The 21,102-nt window shown below is 54.5% G+C and overlaps 1 protein-coding gene across 1 annotated transcript in view; it reads left to right on the forward strand.

The window, feature by feature from the left end:
- The first annotated feature begins 1,977 nt into the window (after nt 1-1,977).
- The window catches only part of PRRT4 (proline rich transmembrane protein 4), a 30,941-nt gene continuing 11,816 nt past the window's right edge, over nt 1,978-21,102 (forward strand). The window contains exons 1-3 of the mRNA XM_083461078.1: nt 1,978-2,164; nt 17,279-18,015; nt 20,667-20,765. Of these exons, the coding sequence (XP_083317204.1) occupies nt 17,325-18,015; nt 20,667-20,765 (790 nt within the window). The 5' untranslated portion in view covers nt 1,978-2,164; nt 17,279-17,324. The remainder of the gene's footprint in view (nt 2,165-17,278; nt 18,016-20,666; nt 20,766-21,102) is intronic.

The following is a 21,102-nucleotide window of genomic DNA, read 5'->3' on the forward strand; positions in this document are numbered from 1 at the left end:
GCAGCTGCCCTTCCCACCACAGCAGCTGCTCCTGCGTGCCAGCCAGGGGCGATGCCAGCTTCCCCAGGGGGCAAACGAGTTTATCCAGGGACAGATTCCTCCCAGGAGAAGGAGGCGGCAGAGCTGGATCTTGAGAGTTCAGAGAGTGGCAGCGTGGCAAGGTCCCAACCCACAGCATCTCCAGGAAAGACCCCCTTGCCTGAGAACCCCAGCTGCCAATCAGTGTAGGCAATATTGAGCAAAATGGACCAAAGGTCCGGCTGGGTGGAAGGTGGCTGCCTGTGGTGTTTTTTTTGGGGGGGGGGCATAATTCAGGGGTGGAGCATCACCCAGTTCACAGGTTCATCTCCAAAGCCACAGAGGCTGGGCAGGCCTCCCTGGTCAGAGGCAGACAAAATGCCCCCCCACAAGCGCTTTGCACGTGCTCCAGTGTGGATGCTGCCTTGCCCATTCGTAGAACTGTACAGTTAGAAGGGACTCCCAAGGGTCATCTAGTCCTACCCTCTGGAGCAGCAGAATAAAAGATTGTGACAGCCCTTCAGAGCTCTCATAGCACATCTCAGTCTCCTCTTCCCCAGGCTACACAAAATTGAAATACAGTGGTACCTCTGGTTACGTACTTAATTCGTTCCGGAGGTCCGTTCTTAACCTGAAACTGTTCTTAACCTGAAGCACCACTTTAGCTAATGGGGCCTCCTGCTGCTGCCGCGCTGCTGGAGCACGATTTCTGTTCTCATCCTGAAGCAAAGTTCTTAACCCGAGGTACTATATTTCTGGGTTAGCGGAGGCTGTAACCTGAAGTGTCTGTAACCTGAAGTGTCTGTAACCGGAGGTACCATACCACTGTACTTTATTGTCACTTGTACATAGCCAGCTCCTTCAACCATTCCTCATCAGGCTTGGTTTCCAGAAGAAGAAGAAGAAGAGTTTGGATTTGATATCCCGCCTTTCACTCCCCTTCAGGAGTCTCAAAGCGGCTAACATTCTCCTTTCCCTTCCTCCCCCACAACAAACACTCTGTGAGGTGAGTGGGGCTGAGAGACCGCAGAGAAGTGTGACTGGCCCAAGGTCACCCAGCAGCAGCATGTGGAGGAGCAGGGAATCGAACCCGGTTTCCCAGATTCCAGACCCTTGATCATCTTGGCTGCCTTCCTCTGCACACCTTCCAGCTTCTCAACATCCTTCTCAAATTGTGGTGCCCAGAACTGGACCCAGTATTCCAGGTTTGGTTGGTCTGACCAAGGCAGAATAGAGCGGGACTATGACTTCCCTTGATCTGGACACACTAGACTTCTGTGGATGCAGCCTAGAATAGGCTTAGCCTTTTTCACTGCTGCATCACACGGTTAGCTTGTGGTCCACCGAGACCCCTAGATCCTTTTTACATGTACTACTGGCAATCCAGGTGTTCCCCATCCTAATCTAATTTTTCCTAGAATCATAGACTTCTCCAGGCTTGGGCCCCAGGGAGGTCATTTTAGTGCTGCTAACACAGCGGCTTGACTTCACACCCCAGACAGACTAACGGCAACAAGAATCGTAGAGTTCGAAGGGACCCCAAGGGTCATCCAGTCCAACCCCCTGCAATGCAGGAATCTCAACAAAAGCATCCCTGGCAGATGGCCACCCAACCTCTGCTTAAAAACCTCATGTAGAACCTTGGATTTCTTCCTACTGAAATCCATTTTGTGAGCTTTGGTCCAATCATATCCTCTGGAATCCTCACTCTGCCTTCTGCTTTAGCTCAGGTTGGTGGCCGCTGCTGCCATGGGCTGGTGGCCGTCTGCACATGCTCGGGCACCCTCTCTCCTTGAGTCCGAAGCCCTCTCCCCGGTCCTCGGGCCCCCAAACGGCCTCCGCCCTGGGAGGACTGGGCTGCCCGGCGAGCCTGCGGCTGCGGCGAGGGCGGGGATGAGCGCCGGCGCGCGCGCCAGTGGATGCGCACGGAATCCGGAGTGGCTCCGCCAGGGAGGGGGCGGCCCGGGCGCTCGCCTGCCCCCTCGGCGCGCTGCTGCTGCGCGCGTCCCTCCGACGGGCGGCAGAGAGGAGGAGCCGCGGCCGGCGCTGCTGCTGCTGCTGCTGCTCGTCGCCTCCGCCTCGTCGTGCGCGGCGCCAGCCGAGGAGCCCAGCCCGAGCCAGGCGGCTGCGGCAAGAGCGCGTCCAGGTGAGCGGCTCCGGCGCGGGGCGAGGAGCGGCCGGGGCGGGAGAGCCCCCCGACGGGCGGGCGCGGCGAGCCAGAGGCGCCTTCCGTGGGGCGGGAGGGGGGCAGAGGTGGGTGCAGGCTGTGCCGGGGGCGGGCGCGGGGGGGGGAGAGGAAGGCCGGCTCTGCTGCCTAAATGCAGGCTGGAAGGGGGGGGGGCTGAGTTGCCCGCAGGCGCCCTCGCAGGAGGGGAGCAGGGGGCACATCCATCCCTCCTCCTGCTGAAGGGCAGGAGCCCTCCAGGATCGGGGCCCTGGGTTGGGGACGGGGCTCTCCGTCGCCCGCCCCTCTCCTCGCCTGCCCGGGACCGTCCGCGGGGCAAGGGAGCCGACGGGGCGGACTGGCCGGGGCTGATGTGCGCGCTGCTTTTACGCGCCCGTTCTCTCTCTCTCTCTCTCTCTCTCCGCGGAAGATGCGCGCGGTGTGGTGCTGGGGGGCTCTTTTCCCAAGAGGCCCTCTCGGCGTTCCGCTCTCTCCCCCTCCCGTGGCTTCATCTGGCAGTGCCAAACGTTCAGACGAGACGGTGCAAGGGCAGTTTGGATTCTGACTGGGTTCGAGGCGGCCAGCGTAGCCTTAGTCTCCCCTCTAATGACTCTGGTTGCGTTCTGAGAAGCGGGCGCTGCTCTTCTCTTGCATGCAGCTTGGCTGACTGACTAGAGCCCTCTGGCTCACCGAGGTTCCGCAGGCGCCTTGCCCAGGGGTCTGGCCTGCTTTGGGGCACGTGTGGACACCCTCAGTTTCTCTCCCCCCTCCTTTCCCGGCATGTGGGTTGCTTTTAGGTTCTGAGGTGCTCCTTCTCACCTCGCCTGGGTCTTAAGAGTTACTGCGAGGCATTAAGGATGGCCGGACTCTGCCTCGCCAGTCGGAGGCAGCGACGCTTCTGAATGCCAGTGGCTGGAAAGCGCAGGAGGGAGATTCGCTCCTCCTGGGCTCCGATCCTGCCTGCTGGTTTCCCACAGGCAGGCTGGAGGAGATGAGCCCTTGGCCGGACCCGGCAAGTTCTTCCCACGTTCTCCTTCCACACGCTGTGACAGAGAAGGAGGAGAGGAACGGAGTGGGCTTCAGATCGGCCGTAGGGGGGGGGGCACCAGCTGTCCTCTGGGAGGAGCAGGACAGCCTTTTCCATGGGGCAATTTGCATACCCACAAGCTCCCATAGGGCAGAGGGAGAGGCTGTAGCAGAGCAGCCCAGAGAGGGGCATTTAAAACGCGCAAAGATTCACGGGGGCCAAAAAACGCATTTGACAGCCACATGGCAGTGAGGTCTCTCCCTTCAACCTGCAGGTAAGGAAGGCGGCTCCCTCCCATCTCTGGGGCAGAGGGGCTTGGGGGCTGGTTTCCTTCTTACCTGAGCCACCTGCCACCTTTCTGCCTGGGTGTTCAAAGCTCTTGCAGGCAATTTGGAATCTGCAGCTAGCCCTGAATACAGTCAGGGCCATTAACATGGATGGACTTTGTCATGCCCCTTGATTTCAATGGGTGTACTCTGAGTAGGGCTTGGGGGCAGGTGCAACCCACAGTATTTGCGCAGACCTGGGGCCTGGGTCTCTGTGTGTGGGGCGGCTCCCAGTTTCTTTCCAGGCTCAACTCAGACCGCTGCTCTTTGTTGACCTTGAAATCCCTCCCCAGCTGAGGAGGGGGAGACCAGAGGGGCCCCCAAAGGGTCCCCAAGGTCCATGTCATGTGCTTGTCCACGTTGCACCAGGATCCTGTCTCCTGCCCTCTGAGGGGTGGCTGGAGGGATGAAGAAGGGCCTTCTTGGTGGTGGCACCGCGACTTTGCAACACTCTCACTGCTTAGGAATCTTTCCCCAGGCTTCCCAGTCCTGCAAACGTGGCTTTTCTCCTGCTGCTTCATACCAGAAGGTTGTGAATTTCCCCTTGCAATTTAAACTGGTTGAAGGGAAAGGGCACGTGAGCAGATAATAACATCTGGTACTAAAACGAGGCAGGAAAGCAAAGTGCCATGGTTTGCATTGGGCCCTGGGATCACCAAGCATGCCCCCCCCCGGCAGGCTCTGAGGACAGAAGGTATTCTGCCCATGCCCCGAAGTGCTCTTGGTGCTCTGACTTCTCCTGGCCCCATGTCTTACTCAGGAGAAGAGTTTCACCGCCATTTGCCCAAAACCAAACCTGAAAGGTGGGCAGCTTTTCATACCTTCGGGACCCGAAAGGAAGATGCTTCTGGGCTCAGGGGGGCCCCTGTTCCCCCCACCCTCACCCACCCTGCCTGGTGGGTTCAGTGAGAGGCAGCTCACCCAGTCCAGCCTCCTCTTCTCACTGGTGCCTGTGGGAAACCAGCAAGAACAAGAGCAGCTCTCCAACTGGGATTCAGAAGCACGGCTGCCTCTGACTGCGGAGAGCAAAGCGTAGCCATCACAGAATCGTAGAATGGGGGGGCCCACAAGGGTCATCTGGTCCAACCCGCCCCCCCGCAAAGCAGGACTCTTCTGCCCAATGTGGAACTCGAACCCACAACCCTGAAGAGTTTCATGCCCTAGCAACTGAGCTATGTGCAGGGGCGGAGCAAGGTGGGGGCGGTAGGGGGCGAACTGCCCCAGGTGTCATCGAGGGGGCTGACATTCAGCGCATCACCCGCCCCCGACTCCTGCCTACCCATCCATCTGGGGAAGGGCGGGAGCTGCGGCGTCCCCCCCCTTCCGCCTTCGTTTATACAGCCCCGCGCTCCCCGGCTGGTGGAGGAGGCATGCAGGGAGAGGATGCGAAGGAGGCAGGCGAGTGAACAAGCAGAGGGGGGGGGGAGGGAACTCTGGAGCAAAAAGCTGAACAACTTTGGCAAACCCTGGAATCCCCCCCAAAAAGCTCAGCGAAAAGATTTCAATGTGGGGGGTGGGTGACAATAAATTTTCTGCACCGGGTACCACCTGACCCTGCTACGCCACTGGCTATAAAGGTAAAGGGACCCCTGACCATTAGGTCCAGTCATGGCTGACTCTAGGGTTGTGGCGCTCATCTTGCTTTACTGGCCGAGGGAGCCGGCGTACAGCTTCCAGGTCATGTGGCCAGCATGACTGAGCCGCTTCTGGCGAACCAGAGCAGCGCACGGAAACGCCATTTACCTTCCCGCCAGAGCGGTACCTATTTATCTACTTGCACTTTGACGTGCTTTCGAACTGCTAGGTTGGCAGGAGCAGGGACCGAGCAACGGGAGCTCACCCCATTGCGGGGATTTGAACCGCCGACCTTCTGATCGGCAAGCCCTAGGCTCTGTGGGTTAACCCACAGCGCCACCCACGTCCCTAGCTATAGGTGGCTATAGGTGAGCACAACAGCTAGCAGCTACGCAGAGCTCTCTCCTGCTCCATGAATTTGCTCAATCCTCTTTGAAAGCCACCCTCCTCCTCCTCCTGCTCACTTTCTGCCATGGTGACTGTTGTGGGTTGTGGGTGTGCAGAGCTGTCCATGCCGCCTCTTGCCGGGGCTGTGTTGTTCGCCACCCACCCAGCCCCGTGACTCAGGCGGCTTGTTGTTGAGGCTTTGGCTGGGGCTGTTTTGCTGCAAGCTGCTTGGGGGGGGGGTGTCTCTGTGCTTACCCTGGGATTTAGGAGCCTTGCTGTCCCTGGGGCCAAGGCCGGCTCCGAGAGCCAGATGTCCCGGCAGGTCTGCTCCTGTCTCTCATATTTCCGCCCTCTCTCTCTGCAACCCCTCACCTCTTGCCTGGCCCCTCTGAAGAAGCAGAGGGTCCTGCCCCCCCCCCCCCCAGACAAGCACAGTGGGGAGTCCATATGCACAGATATGCACCCAGCAGACTGCATGCATGTCATAAGAACATTAGGAGGGTTTGCTGGATCCGGCCACATCTAGTCCAGCAAGAGAGGGGCTTCGGGTGTTGGCATTTGACTGCCCTCTGGGTGGCCCACCATGGGTAAAGGTAAAGAAGGTAAAGGACCCCTGGACAGTTAAGTCCAGTCAAAGGCAACCGTGGGGTTGCAGCGTCCATCTCGCTTTCAGGCTGAGGGAGCCGGCATTTGTCCACAGACAGCTTTCCGGGTCATGTGGCCAGCAGGACTAAGCCACTTCTGGCGCAACAGAACACTGTGGTGGAAACCAGAGCGCGTGGAAACACCATTTACCTTCCCACCACAACAGTACCTATTTATCTACTTGCGCTGGCATGCTTTCAAAGTGCTAGGTTGGCAGGAGCAGGGACAGAGCAACAGGAGCTCACCCCGTCGTGTGGATTCGAACTGATTGGCAAGCCCAAGAGGCTCAGTGGTTTAGACCACAGCACCACCGTGTCCCATGCTGGGTGTACATTGCAGACCAGTGAGGAACTCCTCTCCCGAGCCCCAGGTCGGTTCAATGAAATGGGACCGGAGGAAGCAGCTGCCTCAGACAGAGTCAGACCATCCTTATTTACCCGTCCAAAGAACCCAGGGCAGGTTCACAGAATGAAACTGCAACATACCTAATGAAAACCAGAACAAACCAATGCCCTCACCTCCCAAACTGGTCCATTGAGTTCTGGGTGAAACTTCCATCAGCTCCTGATGGGGGCTCTCAGACAGGGGGCTTCCCTCAGCCCTGCCTGGTTTTGATAGGGAATGAACTGGGGTTCTTCTGCGGGCAAATCAGAGGGGCCCTACCAGTCTGTGACTCTGTCCCAGGGCTCGGGGTGCCCCCTCTGAGCAGCGCCCTTCCTCCCAGGACTCCTCCAGCCAGGGAAGGGCTGCTTCTCAGCCGCAGGACATCTGCCTTGCATGCAGAATGCCCCAGGTTCAATTCCTGACATCTCCGGGTACGGCTGGAGGGACTCAGTGCAGAGCAGCTTCCCATATTTCAAGCCTCACTCCAGACTGGGATTCTCTCGTCTCCTTTGAGAACGACTTGCATGCTTCCCATCCGGGTGGAAATGGCCCGTTTTCCTGGCAAAACAGGGGGAGGAAGATGCCTCGCACCCAGTGCCGGATTTACGTATAAGCTAAATAAGCTCTAGCTGAGGGCCCCACTCTCTTGGGGGGGGGGCCCAAAAAATTTAAAGGAAAAACAAACAGGATGTACATTTCCAAAATAGAAGATAAAAAACAAATAAAATAAAACCTACATTGTGTTGTGTAGGCTCCTATGATGTAAGTCATGGGCCCCGCCTGCTAGCCCGCTCCCTAAAATATCACTGGTTTGCTCCTTTCTAGACATAGCATGCCTACATTCTGCATGGACTTTGCATTCTGCATGAACTTTTCAACAATTACTTTGATAAAATACATATTTTGTTATGTGCAAATGGCTTTAGATACCTATTGGATCCATAAATGACCATATAGCATATATTCAACACAAAAAACCTGTGACAATTTGCTGTGGACAAAGGACAGCTGGACATATCTAGGGCCCCATGGCCTTCAGGAGCTGAGGGCCTCATCCAACCTCAATCCGGCCCTTCTTGCACCCTTGGTTATTTCACAGTGTGGGGGACGTTCCCTCAGCCACGCTGGCACCCTTCCCCGTCGATGCTGCCAGGCACGTGAAGTTTGTACTGGAGGCAGCAGACGGGCCCCGACTGGGTGCAAAACGTACAAGTCGCAGCCTATTTATTTATATATCGCATTTCACAGAAACGCATCTGTGCTCAAAGCTGTTCAGAAGCAGCCACAAGCTAGAGGCCTTTCTAAGCCTTGTTTGCGTATGGGTGGACCGAATGCATTTTCATTCTCTGGTTCCCCCCCCCCTTTAAAGAGCTCAACGTGGCTTGCATAGTCTTCCCTGATTTATCATCACAACAGTCCTGTGAGGTAGGCTGGGTTGAAAGAGGCAGTGACTGGCCCCCCCCCCAAGGCCCCCCAGCAAGCGTCATGGCTGAGTGTGGATTTGAATCCTGGTCCCTCCCAGGTTCTAATCTGACACTCTAACCGCTACACCACACTGCCTCTCTGGGGACTGCCATATTTCTCCTCATTTAGTCCCCACAACAACCCTGCGATGTAGGTTAGGCTGAGAGAGGCAGTGTCTGCCCCCCCAAGGTCCCCAGTGGAGGGGGATTTGAACCCTGGCCTCTCCCAGGTCCTAGTCTGACACTCTAACCATTATGCCACACTTCCCTTTCCTCCACTCTTTCCAGGCATGGCCAGCACTTTAAAGCTCTCTGTCCGAGCAGCCCCTCTTTTTTTGCTCCAGAGCTTTCCCTGTGAAAACACACTCTTTAGCGCTCAGTCGGAGCAAACATCAGTCCGTGGAAACCCTGAATTGCTGTTTGCTCCAGTTGAGCACTAAAGAGTGGAGGGGGGGTTGTGGGAAAAGCTCTGGAGCAAAGACGAAAATGCCTTTAAGTGCAGACCTGCGCCTGGAAAGAGTGGGGCAAAAAGGTATGTGATGATAAGCCCTGGCTGCCTGGTTCCTGACGTCCTTTGGTTTCTGTAGAGCTGCAACCATCCCTGGACAGGTATAGCTGGCCTGAATCTCATGGAGTGTGGAGCTGTCCCAGCCCAGCAAAGCCACCATCATGGGCTAGACTCCCATGGGATGCTGCGTCCTGCTAGTTCAGGGGTCAGCAAACTTTTTCAGCAGGGGACCGGTTCACTGTCCCTCAGACCTTGTGGGGTGCCGGACTACATTTTGGAAAAAATATATGAATGAATTCCTATGCCCCACAAATAACTCAGAGATGCATTTTAAATAAAAGCACACATTCTACTCATGTAAAAACACGCTGATTCCTGGACCATCCATGGGCCAGATTTAGAAGGCGATTGGGCCACATCTGGCCTTAGTTTGCCTACCCATGTGCTAGATGCTCGCAGGGTGCCCCAGCCACCCCCACCACGCTTGGCAAACCCTCACCGGGATCAACTCCCACCCAGAAACCAATGTCCCCACTGTGGAAGGACGTGTGGATCCAGAATTGGCCTCCACAGTCACTTACGGACTCACTGTTAAAACCGTGTTTATGGAAGACAATCTGATTCGGCTACGAGGGATCGCAAAAGAGGAAGAAGAAGCTGAGCTGTCCCATTCTGGCAGCCCTCTGCGTCTCAAAGGTGTGGCTGGTGGGGGACTTGGGGTGCTCCAGGAAAAAGCCTTTCTGCCCTCCCCCCGGGTCAGCCATAGGTCATGGGCTCAGGCAAAGAATCCTGACTTCCCGGCTTCTCTGCATGCCAGAGATAAGCGGAGCCCTGCAAAGATCTACAAAGATCTGAACGGGGCGTTGGCTCCCCCGGGGGGGGGGGGCTCTTTGCCTCTCAGTGCCTCCCAGCTTCTCATGGGCCCTGTTGATGTGTCAATCCTAGAAGCAGAGAATCCTCGAGCTGGGAGGAAACCCAAATGCCATCTAGTCCACCCACCCGCCACAATACGAGTTTTCTAAGCATGGAGAAGAAATGTGCAAATGTTTAGTGAGACTTTAGAGGGCTATTGGATCATTTCTTCATTGTTTAAAACACTTTATGACCCGCCTGTCATCCATTTGGGTACCCAACTACCCACCCACGGATGGGGTGCAATGCGTAATCCTGCTAGCAAGACCCCCCCTCGCTTTCGGCTGTAAGAACATGAGATGAGCCTCCTGGATCAGGCCCATGGCCCCTCCTTGGGAAGTAACTGCCCCTGATCAGGCCCTCAGCTACTGATGGTAATGGGGCCCTTGATTTGTCCAGCTGTCCTTTGTCCACAACAAATTGTCACTGGTTTTTGTGTTGAATAGATGATATATGGTCATTGATGGACCTAATACAGCGGTACCTCGGGTTAAGAACTTAAATCATTCTGGAGGTCTGTTCTTAACCTGAAACTGTTCTTAACCTGAAGCACCACTTTAGCTAATGGGGCCTCCTGCTGCCGCCGCGCTGCCACCACACGATTTCTGTTCTCATCCTGAAGCAAAGTTCTTAACCCGAGGTACTATTTCTGGGTTAGCGGAGTCTGTAACCTGAAGTGTCTGTAACCTGAAGCGTCTGTAACCCAAGATACCACTGAACATATCTCAAGCCATTTGCATATGTTGTCATGCAACCAGTCCATTTAGAATGTAGGCACCCAATATATAGAAAGGAGCAAACCGGTGATACTTTAGGGAGCAGGCTAGCAGGCAGGGCCCATGACTTACATCCAAGGAGCCAACACAACACAAAACATGTATGTAGGTTTTATTTTATTTGTTTTTTATCTTATATTTTGGAAATGTACATCCAGTTTTTTCCCTTTAAATTTTTGGGGGGCCCCCAAGAGAGTGGGGCCCTAAGCTATAGCTTGTTTAGCTTATACATAAATCTAGCACTTAAATCAGCATCTTAAAAAGCAGAGACAAAGCTTTGCCAACAAAGGTCTGTATAGTTAAAGCTCTGGTTTTCCTAGTAGTGATGTATGGAAGTGAGAGCTGGACCATAAAGAAGGCTGATCGCCGAAGAATGGATGCTTTTGAATTTGGTGCTGGAGGAGACTCTTGAGAGTCCCATGGACTGCAAGAAGATCCAACCTCTCCATTCTGAAGGAAATCAGCCCTGAGTGCTCACTGGAAGGACAGATCCTGAAGCTGAGGTTCCAGTACTTTGGCCACCTCATGAGAAGAGAAGACTCCCTGGAAAAGACCCTGATGCTGGGAAAGATGGAGGGCGCAAGGAGAAGGGGAGACAGAGGACGAGATGGTGGGACAGTATTCTCGAAGCTACCAGCATGAGTTTGACCAAACTGCAGGAGACAGTGGAAGACAGGAGTGCCTGGCGTACTCTGGTCCAGGGGGTCACGAAGAGGCGGACACCGCTAAATGACTAAACAACAACAAGAAATCCAGCACTGGCCCCTGATCATTCTGTGCCCACTTTTGCACCCATGTGTGCCCCCCATACCCATAGCTTTGGGTCATTCAGGCACCCGAGCAAAAAGCGTTGGGTTGCTATCTGGGTGCCGGCTGATGGCACGTCAAACAGGGGCTGCAGAATGGATGCCCGTTGATTGGGAAGGGTGGGTCCTTGCAGTGCTTGCCAGACCCAGCACCACAGCAGCCGCGTGTGTGTCCCTCCCCCCCAGCCCCCACCACCGGCACGTCCAGACTGTGTCATCCGCGTGAGGCCTCCACCCGCTCCGCAAGGAACTGCTGGGCTTGGCAGAGGACTGTCAGCCCGATTGACGTCCTGCTTCTACACCTGTCGGCCAACCGGCCCCCTCAGGGAAGGGTGCCATCGAGGTGCCAGCCTGCATTCGGCCCTGTCTCTTCACATCCCTGCCGAGCTGGTTTCAGGAAGGGCGTTGCGACTGCACTGATGCGACACTGCGGAAAGAGAGCACAAGTGCCCAGGGCTGAGCTCTGCCGTGCTTCTTCAAAGAGGCAAGGATGGGCAGGTCAGCTGGCAGGAGAATACCCCAAAGAGCCTCAGAAGAGACTGCTGGATCAGGCCATTGGTCTGTCTAGTCCAGCTTTCTGTTCTCACGGCGGCCAAAAAGACACTTCTGAAGGAGCGTCTCCACCTCCATCGTTCTGCCCGGACGCTGAGGTCCAGTGATGAGGGCCTTCTGGAGCTTCCCTCGCTACGAGAAGCCAAGTTACAGGAAACCAGGCAGAGGGCCTTCTCGGTGGTGGCACCCGCCTGGTGGAACACCCTCCCACCAGATGCCAAGGAGATAAAAAAAACCTACAGTTATACCTGTAGTTGCGTTAGGTTCATGCTGCAGATTTTCAGGTTGCAAACCCGGCAAACCCAGAAGTGTATACTTCTGCCACGTGTGCATGCATATAAGTGTTCTGTGCGCTTCACGCATGCGCAGGAGCACTCTATTGTGTCATGCGCACGTGCAGAAGTGGCATTCTATTTACGGACTTTTCGGGGTGCAAATGGTACCCCAGAACAGTTCACATCCATAGGTAGAGGTAAAGGTAAAGGGACCCCTGACCATTAGGTCCAGTCGTGGCCGACTCTGGGGTTGCGGTGCTCATCTCGCTTTACTGGCCGAGGGAGCCGGCGTACAGCTTCCAGGTCATGTGGCCAGCAGGACTAAGTCGCTTCTGGCGAACCAGAGCAGCGCACAGAAATGCCGTTTACCTTCCTGCCGGAGCGGTACCTATTTATCTACTTGCACTTTGACATGCTTTCAAACTGGGAGCAGGGACCGAGCAAGGGGAGCTCACCCCGTCGGGGGGATTCAAACTGCCAACCTTCCGATTGGCAAGTCCTAGGCTCTGTGGTTTAACCCACAGCGCCACTTGCGTCCCTATAAGTAGAGGTACCACTGTATATAACTTTTAGAAGACATCTGAAGGCAGCCCTGTGTCAGGAAGTGTTTAACGTTTGGTGTTTTATTATGTCTAGATATATGCTGTAAGCCACCCAGGGCGGCTAGGGAAACCCAGCCAGATGGGCGGGGTGTTGTTTCTGCTGCTGCTGTTGTTGTTGGAAATCCGCAAACAGGATTCCAGGCCAAGAACCCTGTCCCCTCCTGTGGCCGTGGCAGACCTTGGGGTTTCAAACTGGCTGAGCTCCCTTAAGTCCACCTCTTTGTGGCTTCCAGCAACTGGCACTCAGAAGCCTCACTGCCTCTGACCACATGGTGCCTGGGAGCCATTGACCGCCCTCTTCTCCCCCTCCTCTTGCCACCTTTGGGAGCAAGTTTCCTCCAAAGGCATGGCTTCTTCAATAAGAGGTTTAAAGCTCTATGTCCATTTGCTCTTTCTTTTTTTGCAAAAACCCAGCTCTTTAAAGCAGAATCGCAAAAAATATATATATGGCAATTTGGTTTGCCCATGGATTGCCATTTGTTCCGATTCCGCTTTAAAGAGCAGGTTTCTGCAGGGAAGGCTGCAGAGAAAAGAAAGAGCACAGCGTTTTAAAGCTCTGGCTGTGCAGAAGGAAGGTAAGTGGGGATAAGTCCATAGTTGAGGAGCGTTCAGGACCATTGCTCAGGCTTTTAGGATTTTTAAACACCAAGTTCCCCTGGGGAAGAGGCAGAGCCGCTCTTTGGACGCAGGCGGCTCACTCTTCCTCCTCCAGTTAAGGCGGGGGTTGTGCGCTTGCCTGAAACCCAGGAGAGTCGCTGCCAGTCTGAGCAGGCAATACTGAACTAGATGGACCACTGGTCTGGGTTTTCCGGAGAGAAGCGAGGCAGTTTGGCCGGCCTCAGAGGAGCGGCCTGTGCAAGACGGGGCGAGACTTGGTGACTTTGCCTTGTCTTCCTGCTTCTCTCCCAAGCGCACTCCAACAGCCAGCTCAGCTCAGCCTGGGTGACAGTGACGACCCGCCACACTCTCGTTCTCGCCGGAGAGTGGCAGGAGGGTAGTTTCTTCTTGGCTGCGTGTGCTGTGCGCTCGTGCATGATCCCGTCTCGCTGGAGGGAGAGCTCCTCACGTCCTTGCTCCAACTGGGACGCTGGAGCGGAAACCGTCACCTCCCGCGTCTCCTCGTCCTCTTGTCACATCGATTGCACGGGACGCTTCTCCCTGACTGAGCTCGGAGGGAGCTGGGCGCCTGACAGGATCCGCTTTCTAACTTGGTCACCAGGCTGTGAGGTGATGGGGGGTGGGGGTGCCGGGCGACCTGCCCCAGAAGCAAATGACACAACTCTGGCTTGTTGGAAACAGAAAGCTGCCTTACTCTGAGTTAGAGCAATGGAGCTCACTATTCCCTAGGCCAGGGGTTCCCAAAGAGATGGGATTCCCCGGGAGGGGTTGGCAAGGGGTGGGTGGGTGTTGAGGACCACCCGGCTTCATAAAGAGAGCGTACAGGACCTGCAACCTTGCTTGTGATTGGCATCACACTCCAACCAACCAAGCTATCCAGGAAGTTCCGACCACTTTGCCCATTGAATTAAAGCGAGATGTTTCAGGGCCAACTCTCTGGGGAGCATCACAACAACAACAACAACAACAACAACAACAACAACAACAACAACAACAACAATTTATTATTTATACCCCACCCATCTGGCTGGGCTTCCCCAGCCACTCTGGGCGGCTTCCAACAAAATATTAAAATACAGTAATGCATCAAAGCTGAGGCTCCAAGACCTTGGCCACCTCAGGAGAAGAGAAGACTCCCTGGAAAAGACCCTGATGCTGGGAAAGATGGAGGGCACAAGGAGAAGGGCATGACAGAGGACGAGATGGTGGGACAGTGTTCTCAAAGCTACCAGCATGAGTTTGACCCAACTGCGGGAGGCAGAGGAAGACAGGAGGGCCTGGCGTGCTCTGGTCCAGGGGGTCACGAAGAGTCGGACACGACAAAACGACTAAACAACAACAATGCATCAAACATTAAAAGCTTCCCGAAACAGGGCTGCCTTCAGATGTCTTCTAAAAGTCTGGTAGTTGTTGTTCTCTTTGACATCTGGTGGGAGGGCGTTCCACAGCGCAGGTGCCACTACTGAGAAGGCCCTCTACCTGGTTCCCTGTAACCTCACTTCTCGCAGGGAGGCAACCGCCAGAAAGCCTTCATCGCTGGATCTCTGTGTCCAGGCTGTAAGATGGGGGTTGAGACGCTCCTTCAGATATATAGGACCGAGGCTATTTAGGGCTTTAAAGGTCAGCACCAACACTTTGAATTGTGCCCGGAAACATCCTGGGAGCCAGGTCTTTTGAAAAGGAGATGACCTCTTGACTCTCCGTCTGGGATTTGTGAGCTGTGATCTCAGCATTGCAGGGGGGTTTGACTAGATAACACCCAGGGGTCCCTTCTATGATTCTATGGCCTGTGAGGAATGAATGCACGGGGGGGGGGTGATACCGTGTGTCCCTCTAGGACAGGGTTTGCCAAACCCAAGCCTCCTGCTGTTTTTCGGACTACAACTTCCACCATCTCTAGCTAGCAGGACCAGGCGCCGGGGTGATGGGACGTCCAAAAGCAGCGGAGACCCAAGTTTTGGAAACACTGATCCAGGAGAAAAGCCCAGAAAGTGGGGGATTCTTCCTGCTGCCCTCGTGTGCATATCTGTGACAAGAGATGGCAGGGCTGCAGTTCCCAAAAGGGGAGCCATAGCCCCACCCCATAGGGAATTCGGCCCGAAATTTTCCATAAGTTTACTGAGGGTCAAGGAGTCCTTTTCTGCAATAGCTGGGGGCGCCTAATGGCCCTGTTTGTTTATTGCTTGCTCTTATCTCCCCACAACCCTTCCCTTAATTGCAGGCAAGTCTGGTCTGACCTCCTTCCAGATTTTGCTGGACTCGCTTTGCTTGCTAGGGATTATCTGGCCCAAGGACTGGTGGAGAAGTGGGACGGAGGCGGCTGTTTGCTTTTCTCTCCGCCTGTGGCCTCCGAGGGTGGCCGGGAGGGCAAATGGGGGAGCTGGCCAGGCGTGGGCATGAGAAACCCCCATATCATGCCGTAGAAACAGCCAAAGAGAGCGCAGGTAGATGTGGGGAGGTGATAAGGATCAGACCAGACTCCAGGGTCCGGGAGAGGAGTTGTGGTGCTCTAGAGCAGGGGTCAGAAAACTTTTTCAGCAGGGGCCTCAGACCTTGTGGTGGGCTGGATTATATTTTGAAAAAAGTAGAACAAATTCCTATGCCCCACAAATAACGCAGAGATGCATTTTAAATAAAATGACACATTCTACTCATGTAAAAACATGCAGATTCCTGGACCGTCCGCAGGTCAGATTAAAAAGGAGATTGGGCAGGATCTGGCCCCCAGGCCTTAGTTTCCCTACCCCTGCTCTAGAGAGATTTCCCCTCCTGAATCTCCCCAGGAATGATCACCTGGCGCCTTCCTCAAACACCTTTAGGCACCTGGTGAAAACCTTCATCTCCAACCAGGCCGCTGGCTGATGGATATCTGATGCTCTTTAAAATGTGCTGGATGTCTGTGTGGGACTCTCGGTTTGTTTTAGTTTTCATATCTATTATGAATTTTGCGGTTTAGGGAAGTTTTTAATGTTTGGTGTGTGTTTAATACAGTGGTACCTCGGTTTAAGAACAGTCCTGTTTACGAACAATTCCGTTTACGAACTCCGCAAAACCGGAAGTAGTGTCCCAGTTTGCAAACTTTACCTCGGTCTACAAATGGAATCCGAATGGTGGAAGGCCACTGGTAGCGGGAGGCCTCATTAGGGAAAGTGCGCCTCAGTTTAAGAACGGTTTTGGTTTAAGAACAGACTTCTGGAACGGATTAAGTTCATAAACCCAGGTACCAATGTACAGTGGTACCTTGGGTTACATATGCTTCAGGTTACAGACTCTGCTAACCCAGAAATAGTTCTTCAGGTTAAGAACTTTGCTTCAGGATGAGAACAGAAATCGTGCTCCGGCAGCAGCGGGAGGCCCCATTAGCTTCAGGTGGTGCTTCAGGTTAAGAACAGTTTCAGGTTAAGAACGGACCTCCAGAACGAATTAAGTACTTAACCCGAGGTACCACTGTATTCTGTTGGGAGCTGCCCAGAGTGGCTGGGGAAACCCAGCCAGGTGGGGGGGTATAAATACTATTATTATTATTATTATTATTATTATTATTATTATTATTATTATTATTATTAAATGATTTATGTCTTGAACCACCCTGAGGCCTATGGATGGAGGGCGTTATGCAAAGTTAATTAATTAATCATTGTTGTGGAGCCCTGCAGCACCTGCCCCCCACCCCCCGCTCGCCTTGGCTCCCAGGGCAAGGGAAATGGTTGCCAGTGGTGGACTTTGGGGTTTCAGATTTCGGCAGCGTCCTGCACGATGCCTCCCACAGTCGTTGCTTCGCCCTCTTAACTTGGTGCCTAGAGTGGGCAAAGCGGTCGCTGTCCCCTAACCATAGCTGTCAACGCTTCCCTTTTTTTAAGGGAAATTCCCTTATTCTGAATAGGATTCCTTGCAAGAAAAGGGAAAAGTTGACAGCTATGCCCCTAACCCTGCCTCTGTGGCCAGTGGCGTAGCAAGGTCAGGTGGTACCCGGTGCAGAAAATTTATTGTCACCCCCCCACACACACATTGACATTTTTATTTTATTTTTTGCCTGCAAAAATAGTATGACTTTATTTCATATTTTTGGGGGGAACCAGAGTTGCTGACACCCAGGGCGAACCGCACCCACCTTGCTCCACCCGTCTGTGGCTGCCCACTGTGATGCCAGCCTCGTTGGCCAGATCCGGCCCCCTGTTTTGACGTCCTCCCTCCGTCTCCCCGTCCTGCTGACCCTCTTTCTCTCCCCTCCGTTCTCCAGGTTCCTCCTGCAAGAGGCCGTCGGACGGAGCCTGTGACGGAGGCCAATGTGGAGGTTCCTGCTTCTCCTCTGCCTGCCCCCTCTGGGCTCCGGGACGCCTCCCGGCCCCCGCCTGCCAGCGGGGCTCAGCAACAACAACTCCAGCCATGGGCTCCAGGCCGCTGGCACGTCCCCCACCCCCCCACCGGTGACCCCCACCCTGCTGCCCACCCACAGCGAAGCCCCTGGTTTGTCCCTGAACCTGGGGCTCAACTTCAAGATCAAGGTGCGGGGCAAGGGCCGGGCAGGCGAGGGGCCCGCCAGCACGAAGCCCCCCGCCCAACCAGCTGCCCCCACCCACTCCCAAGCACCGGGCGCCAGTCGTTTCTGGGCAGAGGCCCTGGGGGGCTCCGGGTGGCAGGCTAGCATCCCTGCTGATGAGCTCCCCCCCAGGCCGGGCGGGTGGGCTTGGGGTGGCCCCCCGGCACCCGCCGACCCCGACCTCCCGGGCCCCGGACCCACCCCTCAGCACCCAGTGACGCTCTGGCCCAGGCTGACGGAGAAGGTCTTGGCTGCCCCCGTGGGGGAAGACAGCAAGGAGCTAGAGTTCAAGATCGACATTGACCTGACGGCCGGGCTGGGCAAGGAGGGCAGCCTGGCGCCCAACAGCAGCAGTGGTGGCACTGCCAGGCGGTACCCGCTGCTCCCTGGCCTCCGGGTCGGGATCTCGGAGATTGCCAGCAAACTGGGGGGACCGGGTGAGTATCTGTTGCACGGGGAGGGAGGGAGGCCAACAGTAGGGGGCGCTGGAGCCCATGACTAGGAAGAGGTCCTCCTCCTAGCTTCGCCCCATCTTCCTCCTCCCCGCTGAGTTCCTCCAGAGTTGAACTGTGGAACTCCCCGCTGCAGTGACGGCCAACCCATTTGGAAGTCTTTAAGAGAGGGTTGGAGAAATTCATGGGGCAAAAGAGGCTTGCAATAGCTCTGCTCTGCCTCTCGGTCGCTCAGAGCTGGAGAGAGTTGCTGCTCCGCTCGGATCCCATTTGCAGATTCCCCATTGGGAAATCTGGTCAGCCACTGGGAGAGCAGGTCTCTGGACTAGATGGGCCCTTGGCCTGATCCTGCAGGCTCTTCTTATGGGTGCCCCTTGGGAGGGGTAGTAAGAATGCTAGTGACAAGTATATTTCACAATTTTAAAACAGGAAATCTATGAATAATAATAATAATAATAATAATAATAATAATAATAATAATAATGTATTTATACCCCGCCCTTCCCGGTTCAGAAAACCGGGCTCAGGGCGGCTAACAACAAATTTAAAACACTTAATTGATGCAACAAAAAACAGCATAAAATACAGTATAAGACCTGGATAACAATAAATTCAGAATTCAAAAATCAATTTTGGGGGGGGGGGAATCCATCCAATAAACATGAGATGATCACCAGGGCTAGCTGGCTAAATGAGTCCTATTTGGGCCAGCGAGTAGACCAGGGGAGAATTAGCTGTGGGATCCCAGAGCATGCAATCTTCACAAAAAGGGGAGGGGGAGGGAAGGAAGGGGAATAAAAGATCAGGCTAAGTTCAAATTGAAAGCCAGGCGGAATAGCTCTGTCTTACAGGCCCTGCGGAAGGAGGTTAAATCCTGCAGGGCCCGGGTCTCATGGGACAGAGCGTTCCACCAGGTCGGAGCCATCACTGAAAAGGTCCTGGCCCTGGTGGAGGATAGTCTGACTTCCTTAGGGACCTCTAAACTATGATGGAGTCACAAATAGTACAATTCAATCAATTGCATGCGCCAAATTAAAACAAGTAGTCAAATAATATCACAGAGTCAAACAAGCCTTTCAATTGAAATTTCTGTTTAAAAATTGTGAAATATACTTGTGACTAATATTCTTATTAGCCATGTGTTCCCTGTGATTGTTTAGAGTTTGTCTATTTTTGCAACCCAGGGGATTTCCTTTGTTACACCTTGGGAGGGGTAGGGCGGGAGGCCGGGAGGCCAACAGCAGGGGGCACCAGAGCAGAGCCAAGCCATTATATCTTCGTCTTCCTCAGGCCGTGCCACCCTCTGGACTGGCTGCCAAGGGGGCAGGGCAGGTGGGGGCTTGCTGGGTTCCAAGAGGGAGGTTGGCAGGACGGCTCCCCGGTTACTCTAATGGAGCAGCCTCCATTGAGTTGGCACAGAATGACGCTGAACCCTGGAAGATCCCAGCAAAACAAAAGCAGGGCAGATATCAACTGGCACCTTCCAGTGGTTTGCAGCAGCTGGTCTGCAGAAGCGTCACAGCCTCCAACTGAGGAGGGCACAGCTTGGCCATCCTGTCTAGGAGCCCTTGACAGCCGTTGGCCATGCCAGGCTCTATCTGAAGCCGCTGCTCCCTCTCCAGCTCAGCTGTGTGGCACAGACATCTTTGCCCAGGCCTGCCGTGGCGCAGCGGGCAAGAAGCAAGGCCTCTCTCACGATGGAGCCAGGCAGAGGAGAGAAGCATCTCCTCCGTGGCCGGACAAAGGGGATTCCTTAGGGATTCTTCAGCCATGATTCCAGCATTGTAGCGGGTTGGAATAGATGAGTCTTGGGGGTCCCTTCCAACACCACCGTTCTGTAAAAAACAAAAATCTGGCCTTCTTCCTTTATGGGGAACACAAGAGCCCTTATAGAGTCCTTTGTAGGTTCTCCATCGGTCGGAGAAAAGAACAGAGGCCAAGCAGAGAATATTGAGAAGCAAAGCAGCTCGTAAGCCTGATCTTTATTGATCTGTTGCAACAGGGTGTCCCCTCAAACGCAGGAAAGGAGGAGAACCCAGAACAAAGGTGTGCCCCCCCTTATATAGACATTTTAAATTGCCTGCCCTGGAGCTCAAGACCACCCCCAGATACATCATACCTACATAACAGAAAGGGGTGGTCTACAACAGAAATCTGAGTGCATTGTTTACCTCCTGTCTGGCAGGTTACTTGTTAACAGTCACTTGATTGGATACCCTGGGGAGCCTGGCCAGTCTTTCGTAATGACAAATACTTAGTTCCTGAGCCAGGTCACAGGCTCACCCTATTCATACAAAGACTTACCCTTAAGACAGGATTTGTGAAGGAAAAGACAATGGGGAGGCTTTTCCATTTTCCTGCGACCTTGCAGAGAAATTATTTGGGGTCAATTTGGGAGGGACAAAATGGTTTCAGGACTTTTTCTGTGGGGTTTCAGACATGTGGTTTATATATGCAGTTATGAACATTTATATTTTATATATAAGACCTTACAGTTTTTTATTTCACTTCTAATCTGCTTTGCAAGTGTCTGGGAGGGTCTGGCATTGGTCTAGGTGCCTGATGGCCTTGTGGCGGGACGGAGAGAGGGGAGCAGCGCCCCCGAGCCCCTCTCAATTCTCCGCTTCTCTCCTCAGGCCTATTTGGATCCACGCTTCCGCCAGAGCCTCCCGAGTGGAACGTCACAGGCAGCGCCGGGGAGCAACCTGGGGGCTCCTACCCGACCCCAGAGCAAGGTGAGAGTGTCAGAGAGGCAGGCAAGGGAAGATGGGAGGGAGGAAGAGTTGGTCCCAAGATGATCACCTGAGCTCCAGGCTCCAAAGGATGGAGGGGTTCGCAGGAGCTTGGTCGATCCGTGGCCAGGATGGCTGCAGGACGAGGGCTGGCCCAGGGGTTAAGAACCTACGTAGAGCCTGCTGGATGAGGCCAATGGCCCACTTAGTCCAGCATCCTCTTCCCACAGTGGATGAATTGTTGACTGTGGGAAACCCGGGATCTGAGCACGAGAGCAACTCTCCCCTCCTGAAATGGTTTTCAGAAGCACTGCCCCCTCCGGCTGTCGAGAGCAGAGCA

The sequence above is a fragment of the Podarcis liolepis genome (genome assembly GCF_965112155.1).
Source record: "Podarcis liolepis genome assembly, chromosome: 10".
Classification (NCBI taxonomy): domain Eukaryota; kingdom Metazoa; phylum Chordata; class Lepidosauria; order Squamata; family Lacertidae; genus Podarcis; species Podarcis liolepis.